The sequence below is a fragment of the Tachysurus vachellii genome, chromosome 1, assembly GCF_030014155.1.
Source record: "Tachysurus vachellii isolate PV-2020 chromosome 1, HZAU_Pvac_v1, whole genome shotgun sequence".
In the NCBI taxonomy this organism is placed as follows: Eukaryota; Metazoa; Chordata; class Actinopteri; order Siluriformes; family Bagridae; genus Tachysurus; species Tachysurus vachellii.
In genome coordinates this window covers 115,001-134,043 of record NC_083460.1, presented here as the reverse complement: position 1 = coordinate 134,043, position 19,043 = coordinate 115,001, and the positions used below count along the sequence as shown (strand labels likewise).

At 44.0% G+C, this 19,043-nt stretch overlaps 1 protein-coding gene across 3 annotated transcripts in view; it reads right to left on the bottom strand.

Annotated features, from left to right (window-relative positions):
- Window positions 1-2,873: 2,873 nt before the first annotated feature.
- LOC132843449 (alpha-actinin-4) overlaps window positions 2,874-19,043 on the bottom strand; it is a 26,270-nt gene continuing 10,100 nt past the window's right edge. For 2 of the 3 annotated variants that reach the window (XM_060866786.1, XM_060866767.1), the window contains 20 exons: window positions 15,869-15,983; window positions 15,437-15,556; window positions 15,002-15,088; window positions 14,430-14,517; window positions 13,906-13,984; window positions 13,732-13,813; window positions 12,990-13,075; window positions 10,950-11,042; window positions 10,617-10,847; window positions 10,365-10,512; window positions 10,135-10,285; window positions 9,935-10,043; window positions 9,458-9,598; window positions 9,036-9,218; window positions 8,809-8,943; window positions 8,289-8,468; window positions 7,797-7,943; window positions 6,190-6,270; window positions 5,411-5,569; window positions 2,874-4,558 (listed from right to left, as the gene is read on the bottom strand). In XM_060866786.1, coding sequence (XP_060722769.1) covers window positions 4,400-4,558; window positions 5,411-5,569; window positions 6,190-6,270; window positions 7,797-7,943; window positions 8,289-8,468; window positions 8,809-8,943; window positions 9,036-9,218; window positions 9,458-9,598; window positions 9,935-10,043; window positions 10,135-10,285; window positions 10,365-10,512; window positions 10,617-10,847; window positions 10,950-11,042; window positions 12,990-13,075; window positions 13,732-13,813; window positions 13,906-13,984; window positions 14,430-14,517; window positions 15,002-15,088; window positions 15,437-15,556; window positions 15,869-15,983 — 2,574 coding nt within the window. In that variant the 3' untranslated portion in view covers window positions 2,874-4,399. Of the gene's footprint in view, window positions 4,559-5,410; window positions 5,570-6,189; window positions 6,271-7,796; window positions 7,944-8,288; window positions 8,469-8,808; window positions 8,944-9,035; window positions 9,219-9,457; window positions 9,599-9,934; window positions 10,044-10,134; window positions 10,286-10,364; window positions 10,513-10,616; window positions 10,848-10,949; window positions 11,043-12,567; window positions 12,654-12,989; window positions 13,076-13,731; window positions 13,814-13,905; window positions 13,985-14,429; window positions 14,518-15,001; window positions 15,089-15,436; window positions 15,557-15,868; window positions 15,984-19,043 lie in introns of all 3 variants that reach the window. The other variant, XM_060866776.1, reaches the window with a different exon arrangement.

The window sequence follows — 19,043 nt, the reverse complement described above, 5'->3', positions numbered from 1 at the left end:
TTTGTCTCTGATTCTCTGCTTTGTCATTGGTTCCTGTCAGCTATATATACTGTTTGTTCACTTCCTTGGTGTTGGTCGTTTTTGGATGTTGGTGTGCCTGTTCCTGTTTCCTGTTAGCCCTGTTTGCTGCCTGTCTGTTCAGCTGTTTTTTGTGTTTTGGATGAGTAAAACTTTAAAATCTGCATTTGGATCCTCACTCGCCTTTGTCCTGCATCGTGACACCCACAGAACTTAATCAGGTGACTGACTATTTCGAGTCAGTGTTTCGCTACACCCGAGATATTGTAGCTCCACTTAAAAGGAAAGTAATTAGAGAGAAAAAAAACTGGCGCCCTCATACAACAACACAAACTTTAAAACAATCAGCTAGGAAATTAGAACATAAATGGTGTCAAACTAAATGATCAATATTTTTATTAGAATGGAAGGAAAGCCTTCATAGCTACAAAAAAACATTGGGGTAAACATGGACAGTCAAGTCAAGAAGCTTTTATTGTCATTTCAACCATATAGCTGTTACAGTACACAGTTAAATAAGACAACATTTTCCCCAGGACAACAGAGCTACATAGAATAAAAAAGGAGCTAAGGACTTAAGTAAGTGTATTGTGTTTGGTACAGTTCAGTTATTGAGGAGTCTGATGGCTTGTGAAAAGAAACTGTTACACAGTCTGGTTGTGCTGTTAGCTTTGTGGATGCAGCGTGTGGTGTAAATGTCCATGATAGAGGGAAGAGAGACTCCAGTGATCTTCTCAGCTGTCCTCACTATCCACTGCAGGGTCTTGTGATCTGAGATGGTGCAGTTCCCAAACCAGACAGTGATGCAGCTGCTCAGGATGATCTCAATGGTCAGGATGTCAACAACCAGCAGTTAGATGTTGCACCTCCTCTCTGTACTCATCGTTCTTGCTGATGAGAGCCACCACGGTCATGTCATTGGTGAACTTGATTATATGGTTTGATCTGTGCATTGAGTCAGCAAGGTGAACAGCAGTGGGCTGAAGATGGTCTCCCACATGAGCAGCATTCGTGTGGATGAGGGCTTAATGAAGGGCCGTGGCAATGGCATCGTCTGTGGAGCGGTTTGGATGATACCTGAACTGTAGGGGGTCCCGTGAGGGTGGTAACTGGGTCTTAATGTGCCTCATGAGGAGCCTCTTGAAGCACTTCATTACAATGTGTGTGAGTGCAACGGGACGATAGTCGCTGAGGCAGGACACTGTAGAATTCTTTGGGACGGGGATGCTAGTCTTGAAGCACGTAGGAAGAACAGTGCTGCTCAGGGAAATGTTAAAGATGTCAGTGAAGACATCCGCTAGATGTTCTGCGCATTCCCTGAGCACCTGCCAGGAATGTTGTCTGGTCCATCAGACTTCCGTGGGTTAATTCTGCATAGAGTTCTCCTCATGTTGACCGTGGATAGACAGAGTTACCTGGTCATCGGTGGGAGGGATGGTCTTTCTTGCCACTATGCAGCTCTGTACCTCAAACTGAGCATAAAAGTCATTTAGCACATCAGGGAGGGAGGCGTCGCTATCACAGGCAGGTGAAACTGTCCTGTAGTTTGTTATTGACTATGCAATGCCACATGCGCTGGGTGTCTCTTCATGAAACACTTCAACTAGCAGCACTTTATCCCCTGTGTGTTGTGTGTGTGTATTTATTACAAAATAAAAACACAACTTTTTACAGTGTTTTAGCCTCATGGTATCTTAAGTCTGTAACCTAGTGACCCAGAGTTAAATGTATTCAATGATAGAGACTTAATCACTTCTGTACTCAGGACTCAGCGCTGCCTACTGCAGCAAAAACAATTATGTCTTTAATATATGTAGAGATTAAATATTAAAGTAGAGAATTTTTTAAATCAGAAACACACTTCTGTCTAATTCTTACTGTAATAATCATCAGAACATTCTAACATTCGACTGCTGGATAAATAAAATATGCAGCTGATTAAAAACATTGCTTTTGCAGAAGAAACCAAGAAGTGCAAAGAATGAATCGCTCTTTTCTTTGTAAGATCTGCACTAATGAAGTTATTAAACCAAAAGGCTGAAATACAAAGAGACTGACAGAGAGACAGACGTGTGAACAATGAGCTAAGTTACTGTGAAAGACTTTAAATAAATTAAAGTGGACCTGAGAAAAAAGAGGAGATAAAACACACTTTATAACAAACATTTAAAAATAACTTGTATTTTATTACTAAATTTTAAACATTTGAACCACTAAAGTATCAACTGAACTCTGTGTCTCAGGAGAGTTTGTAAGTCATGGGAAACTCTGAGACTTTCAGCTCATTTTAAATCTCTCTCTCACTCACACACACTCACACACACACACACACACAATAAGGCTGTACAGATGACTGTACCATGTGAGCTGAGGCTGTCTCACTGCTGTGTTCTGGGAAACATCTGAGATCTGACCTTTGACACACTGGAAGCAAAATAAATGACGTGTGATCGTTTGTATTCACCAACAACTTACGCTTTGGGACACAGCCACAGGACAGAGCTGATCACATTTCTCTGTTGCTCTGTGTATGTTGAGTCCCGCTTTGCATTTTGGGTAGATGATGTCAGGATCACTGAGTGTCACATGATCACAGCACAATATTAACAGTGTCTCTCTCTAGCGCCACCTCTCTCTCTCTCACACACACACCATGTTTATGGAGGTTTAATGTGTTTTAAGTAGCTTTGATTCATTCAGTTTTCTGTCCTCTTTTAACATTTTATTAGAAATGTAGAAACGTTAAAAATCTTCAGAATTCACTTTACAGCTCAATAATATTTCAAACAGAATTCTGATAAAATAATTACAGTGATTATGGAGCTGCAGGGTGAAGGGAAACCAGTCAGACACACTTTCCTCTGTCACTTGTGTTTATTCACCAATTTCTCCAGTACAGTTATAGTCACCCCATCATTGTAAATATTAATAATGATAATTTGCATAGATCATTAGACAGCAATTTAATTTGATCATTAAGACATAATGGAATGTTCATTAAGACCCTGCCCACTCCATTCCCCCAACCCCTCCACCCCAAACACAACTTCACAATCTTCATATAAGATGGCAGGACTTCAGGACCATGCTTCAGTCCTGGAGGAGTGGACAAGAGGAGAAGTGAGCACAGGCCGTGTGCTTTAGCATTAATTCACCACACGTGTCTCCGCCCCAACGTACAGTATAACAGCATAGGCATGTGCCGATCATCAGCTGTGGTTTATAATCCCCAGAGTTAAAAGATTCTCCTCAAGGGTCATTTGAAAACACTTGCTCACTACCTAGGCAGCCTATTTCTAACTAAGGGGTCAGTAGTCTGCCTAAGTAGGGAGCATGCTAAGAGGAGTCGGTCCCTTATTTTGACACATATATAGCACATGTTCCTCAGTGAATCATGAACAACCCCAGAGTTCTGTACGCTACACGAGTGTGAAAAACCTGGTGAATGAGGATTTTTTTTAAAGAATATAATCTTTTTTTTTTTTCTTTAAATACAAACTTTCTATATCAACATAAACTGATAAAAACTTACAAATATCATGATATGAAAGATTACCATGGATCGGCACATGCCTGGCCAAGCGCAAAGTTTATTTTATGTTATAATGTAATTTGTAAAGCTGCTGCATCATGGTTTATTACAGAGAGTGTGTGTGTGTGTGTGTGTTAACACAATGACTATGTACAGCACAGAAAAACCCACAACTCACACTGCAGCAAGGAAATCAATACAATAACAGAGACCAGAGTGGAGTGCGCTCTCTCACACACACACACACCACCTTAACTCTTATCCATTTTATTTCCCAGCTCACTCCACCCATACCATGTTCTTTCCTTGTACTGGTCTATTGGTCAAACCCTCACTAAGCCCCGCCCACACCTTAACCATAGCAACAAACAAAACATAAGCAGGTATAATAATGGGAATAACTTGCACTCGCTGTGTGTTGTGTATTTGAAACAAGGCTGAAACCCAGATTTCGCTACAGCACCAACGTTCACACTAATAATCTATTTCAAATTCTTTTTAATTCATTTCTGACCCAATTTACTACACACACTCCTGCTGGTGAGAAATCTCATAACTAATTAATACTAAATTATAAAGAAAATAATTGTATCCATTTATCTGAATGAACACTAAGAAGTGAGCGATGTTTCTAAGAACACTCCCCCCCACCCACCCACCCATCACTTCCTGTCACACATACACGCACACACACATGAACACATTGCAGACACTGGCCCCACCCCTCAGATGTGCTTTTAGTCCCATAAAACTCCACCCTTTTTTGAAGGAAAAGAGATGGAGGACAGGAAATGGAGATGTAGAAGTGGAAAGGTGGAGATGGAGGAGTGAGCCAGAACTAGGGCCCTTTTAGAGGTCGCTCTCTCCATACAGAGCGGTGGAGAAAGACATGTAGTCGAGGGCACCGGGCACAGCGTCACTCCCTCTGTAGGGCGCCATGCGGGAGATACAGTATTCAGCCTGATCTGGGGGCAGCTCACGCCTCAACTCCTCTGCAGTGATGTAATTCTACAGACAGACAGACAGACAGACAGACAGACAGACAGTTAGTTACAGGTTACAGTCCAGTGTTTAAACTTCTTAATGATTTCATCACCTTTAATCTCTCAGCAGGTGATCTGTAGGTTCCAAAGCAAATTTAAACATAAAGCACCGACCTTATGGCATTTTATACACAGACAGACATGCACACAGACACGCACACACACAGACACACACGCACACACACAGACAGACACACACGCACGCACACAGACAGACACACACACGCACACAGACAGACACACACACGCACACAGACAGACAAACACACACGCACACAGACAGACACACACACGCACACAGACAGACACACACACGCACACAGACAGACACACACACACACACACAGAGAGACACAGACAGACACACACACACAGAGAGACACAGACAGAGACACACACAGAGAGACACAGACAGAGACACACACAGACAGACAGAGACACACACAGACAGACAGAGACACACACAGACAGACAGAGACACACACAGACAGACAGAGACACACACAGACAGACAGAGACACACACAGACAGACAGAGACACACACAGACAGACAGAGACACACACAGACAGACAGAGACACACACAGACAGACAGAGACACACACAGACAGACAGACACACACACAGACAGACAGACAGACACACACACAGACAGACAGACACACACACACAGACAGACAGACACACACACAGACAGACAGACACACACACAGACAGACAGACACACACACAGACAGACAGACACACACACAGACAGACACACACACAGACAGACAGACACACACACAGACAGAGACACACACACACAGACACATACCTTGTCTCCAGCGAGGATCTTGAAGGAGGCAATGACCTGGTCTGCTGTGTCCGTGTCTGTCGTTTCCCTGGACATGAAGTCGATGAAGGCCTGGAAGGTCACAGCCCCAGTGTTGTTGGGGTCCACAATGGCCATAATGCGGGCAAACTCAGCATCGCCCTGGCAACAGGGATAGAAAGGTCAACCCAATCCAAACATCTCACGGTATCACACTCACACACAACAGTACAAATATATATATATTTTCCCCACTGATTTCATTGAGAACTGTTTCACAGTGTTATTATCTGTATTACAGGCAGAAATAAAAATATAAGTAGTGAGAACATTCAGCACATCAGCATGAGAGAGATTTACAGAGTGAGACAGAGTACCAGGCTGTTGCCAGTGGAAATGAGCAGCGCGCGGAAATCGTCCAAGTCCATGATCCCAGTGCGCTTCTGTACGGCGAGAGGGTGAGGGATGAGGAAGAGGAAGGAATGCAGCCACAAAGTGAGACAGAAGAGGAGACGAATATGTAATTGCCAGGCAAGACAGATGGAAATGGACAGACATGGCAGAATGAGGGGAAAAACAGAAGAGCAGTGTTAGAGACATCAGCGCTGAGCTGGGCAGCAGAGGGTAGTGTAACAAGTGGAGGAGGGTAATAGCAAGGATGGGAAGGGGCTGGTGTGGTTCGACTGTGTCACAAGCAGCTGAAGGCGCAAAGAAAAGCATAAGAACATAAGAACGCTCATTCAGCGAGGAGCAGCAGCATGTCCGCTTCTTAAGCTGGTTACCTGTTTGTTGTTCTCCACGTCGTAACCGAGACTGATCAAACATGCCTTGAACTCCTCGGCTATCAATGTGCCGCTGTGGTCCTGCAGTCGGCCAATCACACGACAGATCACACCGGAACAACCAATCACACCGCATTGAGCACAGAACAGATGCAGATGGACATCACACAACATCATGCATGGGATGGACATGAAGACATAAAAGGGGGAAACAAATGACATGGACATCAAACTAAACTAAAGGTATGATGGGTAATTATAGAAAAATCTAACAGTTTAAACTGTTCACATTAAAGTATAAAAACTGTGTGTTCTAAATATTAACTTTTTAAAATACATGAAATAAATAAACAAAAGCAATTCTGTATTCAATAAAGGAAACCTAATGATGATGCAGTGACATGCTGGACATTTCACACACACACACACACACACACACACACACACACACACACACACACACACACACACACACACACACACACAGTATCTGACAGAAGTGATTACACCCCTCACATTTTTGTAAATATTGTATTACACCTTTTCTTGTGACAACACTGAAGTAATGACTCTGTGCTCCAGTGTAAAGTAGTGAGTGTGCAGCTTGTATAACAGAGAAGCTGTGTTAAATTTCTCATACTGGTCACTGGAAGCTCAACATGGCACCTCATGGCAAAGAACTCACTGAGGATCTGAATAAAAGAATTGTTGCTCTACATAAAGATGGCGTAGCCTATAAGAAGATTGCCAAGATCCTGAAACTGAGCTGCAGCACGGTGGCCAAGACCATACAGAGGTTTAATCCAACAGGTTCCACCCAGAACAGGTCTCGCTACGATCGTGGTTGTGTTCGGGAAACAGATTTATGAATGCTGCCAGCATTGCTGCAGAGGTAGAAGGGGTGGGGGTGGGGGTGTCAGCCTGTCAGTGCGCAGACCAGACGCCACACACTGCATCAGATTGGTCTGCATGGCTGTCGTCCCAGAAGGAAGCTTCTTCTTATGATTATGCACAAGAAAGCCCACAAACAGTTAGCTGAAGACAAGCAGACTAAGGACATGGATTACTGAAACCATGTTCTGTGGTCTGATGAGACCAAGATAAACTTATATGGTTCAGATGGTGTCAAGTGTGTGTGGCGGCAAAGTGATGTCATCATGGAGGAGTGGAACAGGACTCTCTGTGACGCTCTGGTGAACTCCATGCCCAAGAGGGTTAAGGCAGTGCTGGACAATAATGGTGACCACACAAAATATTGACACTTTAGGCCCAATTTGGACATTTTCACTTGGGGTGTACTCACTTTTGTGTCCAGTGGTTTACACTGTCATAGACATGATTCTCATCATATCACAAAATTCACTATAAATCATTTCAGGGCCTGACCTGAAGGACAGAGAAGTATCTGATGATCATGTGACTTTACAAGAACAAATAAACAATGTATTCGGCTGCTGAGGTTCATCTCTCCATGACACACACATTCACATCCGGTCGTTACTGTCATGTGAGCAGTGTGTCTCAGCTCATAACCACCTCAGAGTTTAAAACTGCATCATGTAAAAATGGCCTGTGTGTGTTGGTGTGCGCTTGTGTGTATAAGTGACCTTGTCAAAGTGGTTGAAGGAGGCTCTGTACTCATGGAGCTGCTCCTGACTGATGCCTTTAGCGTCACGGGTCAGAATCTGGTTCTCAATTTCATTAATGGTGCGAGCGATTGTGGTGAGGAGCTGCTCCCATCCTACACGTAGGTGCTGCGAGAGAGAGAGGGAGAGGGAGGGAGAGAGGGGGGGGCAAGAGGGAGAGAGAGAGAGAGAGAGAGAGAGAGAGAGAGGGCGAGATAGGGAGCGAGGGAGAGAGAGAGAGGGGGAGAGAGAGGGGAGAGAGAGAGAGAGAAGGGGGGGAGAGAGAGGGCGAGAGAGGGAGAGAGACAGAGGGGGGAGAGAGAGGGGGAGAGAGAGAGAGGGAGGGCGAGAGAGAGAGGGAGGGCGAGAGAGAGAGGGGGAGAGAGGGAGGGGGAGAGTGAGATTATAAATCCAATTTTTACCCTACAGTAACAGATGAGCTGAAGGTGTGTGTGTGTGTGTGTGTGTGTTTACCTCCATGGTGTAAGCAGTGTATTTGTTGTCAAAGATGAGCGCCTCCTGGATGAGCTGATGATTTCCCTCCAACTGCTCGATGTTGGGCTTGTACTCGATGATGCTCTGTTCATACTGACGCAGATGAGTTAGCTGATCCTCCAGAGTGCCGTTCATCTCAATCGATATCCGTCCAATCTCCTGCACACACAATTAGGGATGTGCTAACTTTATTTACACAGATTTACGCTGACGGGCTTAACCATGGCCTTTAACTGTGTGAGAACCTTTAACTGTGTGAGAACCTTTAACCGTGTGAGAACCTTTAACCGTGTGAGAACCTTTAACTGTGTGAGAACCTTTAACTGTGTGAGAACCTTTAACTGTGTGAGAACCTTTAACTGTGTGAGAACCTTTAACCGTGTGAGAACCTTTAACCGTGTGAGAACCTTTAACTGTCTCACATTTAGGTTCTGTTTCACCGCCTATCCACAGAAGCAGAAACAAACCAGGAATTTAAAATGAGTTGATAAGTGTGTACCTCCATCTTGTTCTGGATCCAGGGTCCCACCATGTTAGCCTGGTTGGCAAACTGGCGTCTCAGATGATCGTTAGACTTTTGACGGCTGAGCTCCTCCTGCAGAGCTCCATCACGCTGAGGGACCAACTGCTGCACCTGCACACACACCATCCGCATATAGGCCATAAGCTACTAGTGTGGTGTATTCTCTGTGACCGTACACTGTGTTTGTGTGTGTGTGTGTGTACCTTGTCCCACTTGCTGTCGATGCTGCTGGGTGTGATAGTGGTATAGGGGTTGGTGCCGCTGAGCTTGATGCCGTTATACTGTGCAATCTTCTGCACCTCAGCCTGAATAGCCTGAATCGCCTCCCGCTCCTTATTGGCCTCCGGGAGAGTCGCCTTAAATTGCTCATGGGCTGTGATCAAACCCTGGACAGTGAATGAGACAGGGAGAGTGAGGCAGGGAGAGTGAGGCAGGGAGAGTGAGGCAGGGAGAGTGAGACAGGGAGAGTGAGACAGGGAGAGTGAGACAGGGAGAGTGAGACAGGGAGAGTGAGGCAGGGAGAGTGAGACAGGGAGAGTGAGACAGGGAGAGTGAGACAGCCTTAAACAACAATGCAAAAAGACAGACAGCCAGAGTAAGTGCCTAAGTGGCAGACAGGAGGTACCTGTATCTCCTCAATGTTGTGCACTATGAACATGTCCTGCAGGTCCTCCATCGCTCCCTCCATCCAGTTATTAAATGGAGCTGCTCGCTTTGCGTACTCCAGATAAAGCTCATCAATGGACTCCAGCTGTTTCTCTGTCCTCTACACACACACACACACACACACACACACAGAATGATTTGTACAAACTTAGATGCTGAATCCATGTAAAGCCTCAAGCTTCTAAACTCCAAGCTGAATTAAAATACTTTGTTCAAGTCATTATTGTTATTGTACTTCTGCATAATGTGTGTGTGTGTGTGTGTGTGTGTGTGTGTGTGTGTGTGTGTGTAAAGCTGCACTTTGTTGCCCTCTGCAGGTGTGGGGTAGTTTATTGTTTGTCCAAATACACTTCATTTCTCTTTATAAGAAGCCTCTGTATAATAATACTACTACTATAATACATGACTGCAGTGTTCTTTCTCTTTGTGTTTTCACCTCGAGTGACTCTCTGCGGTTCTGGGTCAGAGCTCCCAGCACGTCCCACTGCTCACAGATCTTCTGACATCGAGCATTTACACTTGGAGAGTCGTAGTAGTCCAGCTCACTGTAACACACAGACACAACACACAAGCTACAGATTGTGTTTCTCTCAGAGCTCCTTGAGAAGTGTGTAAAGCGGTCAACAGTGTGTGTACTTGAGTTCCTGTGCGATGGCAGCGATCTGCTCCACACGGTCCTGGTGAGCAGCGAGGTCACTCTCAAATGCCTCATGTTTCTTCAGCAGAGCTTTAATCTCAGACAGAGATGCTCTCTCATAGTCCTTCTGATTCAACATGTTCTCCTTCCCTATAAATAAACAGGTGTTCAGTTTAATCAACATACAGGAATTGGTGTGGAATTCTCATAGACATGTGGGTGTGTGTACCATCAGTCCAGCTCTCATGTATAGCTGCTTTCTGGCGGAATTTCTCAGCAAGGTGATCGAGTCTCTCCAGTCGGCGAATTTCATTCAGTAGCCATTCCTCATAGCCTTTCTCCGCCCCCTCCAGATTATGCCACGCCCCATTAATGTCCTGACCACACAATCACATCTTATTTATACACTGAAGGTGTGTGTGAGACACAGAGCCTATGTTTAAGTGTTGTGTGTGAGGTATTTAGAGCCTGGGTGACTTACAGACACCATCTTCCCCTCAGAGGGCATGAACGCCGGCCGGTTACTGAGCCGCAGTTTGGTCTGCAGCGTGTTAAAGTTGATCTCTAGCTGACATTTCTCCTGGACTTTAGGAGGTTTATGAACTCTACGATAATCTCTGAAGTCCTCCAGCTTCTGCTGCATCTCAACCATTGTCTTTTCTGGAGCTCTGTTCTCCAGCCATGGGATTGTTCTCCTGATCCACTCCAACAACTACACACACACACACGAGTAAGGAACAACAGAAATTATAAGCAATTAATTGTGTACACACACACATACACACACATACACACACACACACACAGTACTCACATCACTGGCGAGTTTCTCGTAGTCCTCCATCAGTTGTTCGTTCTCCTGATTGACCGCGAGAACCTTACAGATGCGATTAGCTGCTGTCTCGGCCTATAAGAGAGCAGAAGACTCAGTGGTGTGTAAAGACTGTCAATCTTCATGTCTCTCACAAACACACACGTGCACCAGTAATCTGCGGTGAGGACGGACAACACACCTGACCTACAGGTATATCTGCTCTTCAGTGTGTGTACACTTCACTAACTGTCTGCTTACTGTAACCATACTCTATGTGTGTGCGATGTGTGTGTGTGAGAGAGAGTGTGTGTGTGTGAGACAGAGAGATGGGGTTTGTCAGAGAAGGTGATATCAGTCATGTAGTTTGAATGTGCACAAACACACAGTGTTCAACACTTAGGCATGTGCTGATGATCAGATATGTGACATCACATAGGTGAGACTCCATGGTGCCTTGTGAGTGCTTTTGTCTGGGTGTGAGTCTGGGGGTGAGTCTGGGGGTGAGTCTGGGGGTGAGTCTGGGGGTGAGTGCCTTTCATCCTGTCACTCACCAAATAACATGAGTTAACAAGTGCTGTGATGAGCTGTGACACTGCAGCACACCACATTACACTGATTATAACCCCAAACTGAACAAACACATTTCTAACGTGTTTTCACTCATCTGTTGTCAGCACTATAGAACGACTCACGATCAAAACAACGATCTAACCAGTGTTTACATCCAAACTTCTGTAAATCACAATAAATAGATTTTAGTTTTTTTTTTTTTTAAACGGAGCTGCCTTGTGCTACATCTGTGTATAATGGGAGTAGAATATCAACACATGCCAGCTGAACACACACCTGAATGACCCTAAACGTTAGCTCCTAGTCAGTCTAACAGAGTAAGCAATGCTGCATGCTAACACCACTAGCATTAGTGAAAGGGTGAGATGCTAAACTCCAAAACAATGTGTGTGTTTAAAGTCTGCATGCTGAGTATTATCTTTTTTTTTTTTTTTTTAAAGCAAACACCAAAATGCATTCTGGGTTTGTGTACCTCTTCAGGAGCTCATAATAAACACTGAAATAAAGAATATTATAAAAAAGAAGAAAATAAATAAATGACAAAATAAAACACAGTGAGTTCCAATCAGTCCATCAAGCCGCACAAACATTTAACACTTCCTGTCATTCTTCTGGCTTGGTTCCAAACACACATCATCCCTAACCCTAGGGTTAAAGTTACAGTAGGTGCTTTTATATTTATAACTCATATTAATGATAAGAGCTACAGCTATCAGTTAATAGCTTAATCAGTTATATTAATAAATTGTTTTTTTATTTTAATATGAAATGATTTTGAAGCTTGACACACTCTGGGTCTCACAAACAACCACCACAGATATTACATCATGGCTCTCAGTACCATTCATACAGCGACCCTGGTTAGGAACTAAAAGTAATGGCACCCTCTACAGCACCCATGAATGGGATGATAAGTGGAGTGCCAAAACTTTTGGAATCAGTTTTACCCATAGTAATCTTAAAGGAAACTATAAGAGCAGAGTGAGTTGAGTGTTGAGCTGCAGTGAAAGCCCAAAGGTCAGAGGTAAGGTTAGGAAATAATCCTCACCTTCTGAGCACCAGAGAAGGCGTGATAGAAGCAGGAAACGTACGTCATTATAGCCTTCTCATCCGGCCTGAGCGTACCGACGATATCTACAGCACAGCACAGAGATAGACGTGTAGGAAAGAGAGTGGGGTGGGGGGAGGGAGGAGAGAGAGATAGAGGAAAAGAGAGAGAGAAAGAAGCGGTGAAGCAATGTGTGTTCAGTGAGCAGTCGTGTCAGCTGACACACAATGAGGGATTTTATTGGCTCCTTAGTCTGCAGAAGCCCCACCCCTCACTGTGTAAGAGTAAAAGCCCTGGTAAATCACCATGACGACCCCAGGAGAGAGAGTGAAAAAGCACAAGTCCACATGAGGGGAAAGCCATGCTGGAGAGAGCACAAGGGGCACGAGTGGTCAAAGGGGTCAAAGGTCAGGTGGTGGTACCTTCTGTGCTCCAGAAAATGCATGGTAGAAACTGGACACATAAGTCATTATAGCTTTCTCATCAGGACGAGCTGTGTTCACTATGTCTGTGGGGAAACACACGTTATATACAAGTGCACACACACAGACAAAGGGGGGGGGGGGACAGAGAGAGTGAGTGAGAGACAGAGAGAGAGTGAGAGAGCGAGAGAGAGAGTGAGAGAGAGTGACAGAGAGAATGAGAGAGTGACAGAGAGAATGAGAGAGAGAGAGAGACAGAGAGAGAGAGAGACACACAGAGAGAGTGACAGAGAGAATGAGAGAGTGACAGAGAGAATGAGAGAGAGAGAGACAGACAGAGAGAGAGAGAGAGTGATAGAGAGGGAGAGACAGAGAGAGAGAGAGAGTGACAGAGAGAGAGAGTGACAGAGAGAGAGAGAGAGAGTGACAGAGAGAGAGAGAGAGAGAGAGAGAGAGAGAGACAGAGAGAGAGAGAGAGAGAGAGAGTGAGAGAGATAGAGAGAGAGAGAGAGAGAGTGAGAGAGATAGAGAGTGAGTGAGAGAGATAGAGAGTGAGTGAGAGAGATAGAGAGAGAGAGATAGAGAGATCACACAGGTACAGAACAGCTTACTCATGCATACATGCACACACAAGCGCAGGGAGATACACACATTAAAAACACAAACGCAGATACATTCTCCCACAGCCAAGCGCACACACACACACACACACACACACACACACAGTATGAGGAGCTCATACCCTCTGCATCCAGCATCTTGGGAATGTCCAGGTATTTCTCAGCCACTTCAAAGGCATTGTTCAGATTGGTAACAGGATCATCCTACACACACACACACACACGCCAAGTCTCATGTCATCTTTACAATCAAAAGTGTGTGTGCCTGCATGTGTGTGTGTGTGTGTGTTTGTTACCTTGCGGAGTTTGTCGTAGTTGATAAGCTCAGGTCTGTGTCTGTGAATCAGAGCATTAAAGGCCAAACCATCCTTCCAGCTGGAGAGAGACGAATGAACGAAACAGGGACAAAGAGGCAGAGAGAGAGACATGAGAAGGTGATTAGTAGTAGTGTATGTTCCAGCAGTGGTCAACAGGGGGCAGTGTTATATAGAGAATGTGTGTGTGTCAGCATGGAATTCAATTTTGTGTTACTGAGTGTTCCATTAAATCTTTTTAATTAATCTGACCACTCCATCAGAATCTTAACCCCATAATAAACATTAAACTTATAACATAACTGAGTGAGATTAGTTCACACTGATTAAAGTTATTACACATAATGAGCTGAACCGTTTAACACATAGGTCACTATTCCAAGGGATTTGATCTTTTTTATTCACATTTGAAATCCCACAATAGGTTCTAGCATCTCCATAAAGGAATAAACCATCAATTCATAGATCATAGTGTAGGGTGGAGGGTGGAGGGGAGTAATAAGTACCTGATGTGGAAGTTCTGTACATTGACGTTTTTGTACGGAGCCGTTTTCCTCTGACACCACAACAACAACCCCTCTTTAGCTGAGGTCTCTGGGTGACAGACAGACAGACAGACAGACAATAGGATTTATACTCGTTAGGGCTTGTGGTTAAGTGCACACTTCACATTCCCAGAGCTAGTGTGTAAACTAGAAGAATGAAGAAATATGTTAAAGGTGAACACCACAGTTGAGACGAGAGCAGACCAGCACTAACACGCTAGCAATTTATTAGCACTGCTAGCAAACTTGTGTAGCCGCTACCCTGTTGCTATCGTAGCCACAATGTACAAGGGGTTTGTTTTCATTGCAGCTGTTTTCCATTCTCTGCTTCCCCTGAGGACATCACAGACAGAGCTGTCTGTGTGTGTGTGTGTGTGTGTGTGTGTGTGTGTGTGTGTGTGTGTCTGTGTGTGTGTGTATAAAATGCTCACTACCTGCAATGCAGTATAGTTAGGTTTCAAAAGAACAGTTAGATAAAGGAGTGTGTGTGAGAAAGAGTGTGTGACAGAGTTGGACAGTCAGATGAGTCTTACCCTCCACTGAGATATCCTGAATGGCAAAGCGGAGGATGATGGTCCAGATCATACCGAGGGTCATCTTCACATTACCATCAACAATTTCTACACACACACACACACAGACACAAAATATCATGCTGCATTTTATGAGTGGAGCTGCTGTTGTGTGTTCTTGAGGTTAACTGATAACACCTCTGTGTGTGTGTGTGTGTGTGTGTGTGTGTGTGTTTAGGTAAGACAAATAGGAGGCTGAACATTTTGCCAGCACATTGTAGAAAATTAAACTATATTATTTCAGAAACCAGCAGAGGGAGTAGATTGTATAGCCTCCATCCTCTGAGCCATCATCCCTTACAATAATACACACTACAATACACAACACACAGATGTGTTTAGTACGTATTCGTAACAATGTGTGTATGCAGTGAGTGAGTGGGATTGTGTGTTCACCCTCAGCTCCAATAGATACTAGTTTGACTCCTTTGCTGGCAATGAAGTCAAGTGCTTTGTTGACGTTGTTGATCTTGTGCACTCTCATCTTCCCTCGCTCAGGTTTGGGTAATCGCTCTCCTACACACAGGGACACACACAAACACTCACAGAACTTCATACACATGTTTTCTCAGCACATTCTGCCTCAGGACGGGGACACGCTACACTAGTGACACGCTACACTAGTGACACGCTACACTAGTGACACGCTACACTAGTGACACGCTACACTAGTGACACGCTACACTAGTGACACGCTACACTAGTGACACGCTACACTAGTGACCACACACATTAATGACTCGTGACATGTAGAAGTCAAACATTCAGATTGGACAAAACAGCACTGCAGCATGATTAAACATGGAGTGGGTGGAGATTCAGCCTCACCTGAGATGACCTCAAGCAGCAGCATGAGCTTCAGGCCATCTCTGAAGTCCTCCTCAATGTTCTCAATCTGAGTTCCAGCTTTACGCAGGTGAGAGTTACACCATGCCGTGAATGTCTGCAACACAGGAAGTGACAGCAGAAACAGGAAGCAGTTATACTGATGACATCCACAAAAAGAAACAGCCAATTCTTTGTCCTAAATCACTTATATTCCCTGTGCCACACTATGTAGAGCACTAAATTAGACCACAGTGTGAGTGTTTAACAAAAACCATTACAATCATCAGCACACACACACACACACCACCACCACCACCCAACCACGTTGTCAACACACTTGCACATCACATGGGCCAATAATAAAAGTATAATGGATTAAAAAATATAGACCAGATATTACAGTAAAAACACACACACACACACCACAAACTCAGGCACAAATACACATTTTATAAAACATGCACAAAGAGTTCATTGAGCTTTGTGAATGAATCCCTTCAGTCATGAGTACTACAGGTTCCTACACACACAGGACATTTAGTTAGGGTTAGAAAATTTGCTGCACGTATGCACTGAATTGTATTAGACACTTCTGAACACATCCCTAACCCTAAGCCCACTCACACAGTAATGATGTCATGTAGAAATATTTAGGTCACCCACACAGACACACACACACACACACACACAGACACAAAAGACACACACACACACAGACACAGAGGCATACACACTCACAGACATACACACACACAGACATACACACACACACAGACATACACACACACACAGACATACACACACAGACATACATACACACACACACACACACAGACATACACACACACACAGACAGACATACACACACACACAGACAGACATACACACACACACACAGACATACACACACACACAGACAGACATACACACACACAGACAGACATACACACACACAGACAGACATACACACACACAGACAGACATACACACACACAGACACAGACACACACACAGAGTGGCCACACCCTATGCAGGCTCGCTTGCTCGCTCCAGCCTCTCTCTCTCTCACACACACACACCCTCCTGAAAGCAAGTGTGTCGACATGACTGGGTGTGACAGCACTTGTCAGGTAAAGTGTGCACACACAATTCCAGACTACTAAACATATTTCATATGGCTTTAGGTGTGCGACTAAAGTTCAACTATTTATTGCAGTGTGAGGGCTGTGTGGGGATTTAAAATGCAATAATTAAAATGCAAAAATAAATGCAATACAATTTTTTTTTTTAAAGATTTACGTCTGTCAGTGATGCACGCACACACAAACACACGCCAGGGTAATGTAGTCACAAGTACCATTTATTACCTTCTGATCAGTGTATAAATCAGTTATATCCTTCACACAGACACAGGGCTTGTGCAGCTGCATGGTGAAAACTTTACAAGCACAATGTCACTGTTTAATATAATCTGTCTGCCCGCACACCTGTCTGTCTGTCTGCCCGCACACCTGTCTGTCTGTCTGCCCGCACACCTGTCTGTCTGTCTGTCTGCCCACACACCTGTCTGTCTGTCTGCCCACACACCTGTCTGTCTGTCTGCCCACACACCTGTCTGTCTGTCTGCCCACACACCTGTCTGTCTGTCTGTCTGTCCCCACAGGTGAGTTGCCATGCTTTTATCCAAAGACAAATCTGTGATTTGTTACAGTGTGTGTTTTATTTGGTGTAGTTTGTACAGTGTGTATGTTCTCAGTCCTACAGCCATTTGGGTGTGTGTGTTTGTGTGTGTGTGCGCGTGTGTGTGTTTTAGACTTCCTGTCTCTCTGTGGAATGCAGTGATATTTGTTGATGTGTTTATGCAGTTTCCTGTAATTGTGCAACTCTGAAAGGCTCCAGTTTCATACTTACTGACCAAACACACACACACACACACACACGCGCACGCACACACACACACACACGCACGCGCACACAGTACACAGAGTCAGCAGCAGTGCTGTCATTACTCACAGTCCACAATGACATACACCAGGTTATCCTGATTAACTACAGATCAGGTCATGAGATATAACTACCACTCTGTGTGTGTGTGTGTGTGTGTGTGTGTGTGTGTGTGTGTGTGCGTGCGTGCGCGGGCGCACGCGTATGTGCGTGTACATCAACATTAACCTACATAATTATTCTTAAACAAGATTAAGACTCTGACATGTGTGAGACACATATGGGGGGCATCTAAGCATCAGCAGACCTTTATTATTATAACACACTGAACCTCACACTAAACACCTGCAGTAGTGTTAATTTGGTCAGACTAGACGAGACGAAATATGTTCGTCAACAACCTTTTTTTTCATGACTAAGACGAGACGATGACAAGACTGCAGCACTGTCCAAAAACGCTGACTAAGACTAAATTAACATGCATTATTGTTGACGAAAATGTTTTGTATAAAATAAAAATGAAGATAAAATCTCTCTTCATTTTCGTCTACAATTGTCTCTGCTTTTTCATCAGCTGTTACGTCTTTAAAATATTCAGCACGAGTTCGCGGCTTCGCTGTTGCTCAAGTTACAGGTCCGTGAATCGGATCCCGCTTATTATATTGTTACCTACCAAATAAATCAATAATTTGACACAAAATGATGATTTAAAAAGGAGTTTATTGATTTAAAAACAATTGTATTGTTTCCGCTAAAGAAAATAGTGCGCTCCGTCTCTATGGTTAGAATCCTGTGTGTCCATGGCAACGCTCTGTTTTTCATGGCATCGGTGTGTTATAGTCCGTCTGTTATCAAGAAATAAAATAGTGTGTGTGTAGAAACAATTCGTCCACACGCCGCTCAAATAACTAACTAAATAAATAAATAAATACATAAATACATACATAAATAAATAATCCTGAGCACAAGTCCACCGTCTAGTCAGGCTTAATAAAGCAGTATGAATAAAGTAAATGTGATGTGGTCAAGTTCGAGTGTCTGCACTGTTTAAACGTGTTCTCAACTTCTCACTGATACTTTTGTGATTCGGAGTTTTGACAAGTTTTATAGCCTTGATATTGTTTCTTATTCAAAAGTGGTGACAGAAAAAACTCTTTACCCCCCAACCTGAAACCTCTTCCCACCCCCCTGTCACAATCACATCATAATCAATAATTAGGCTTTAAAGCAA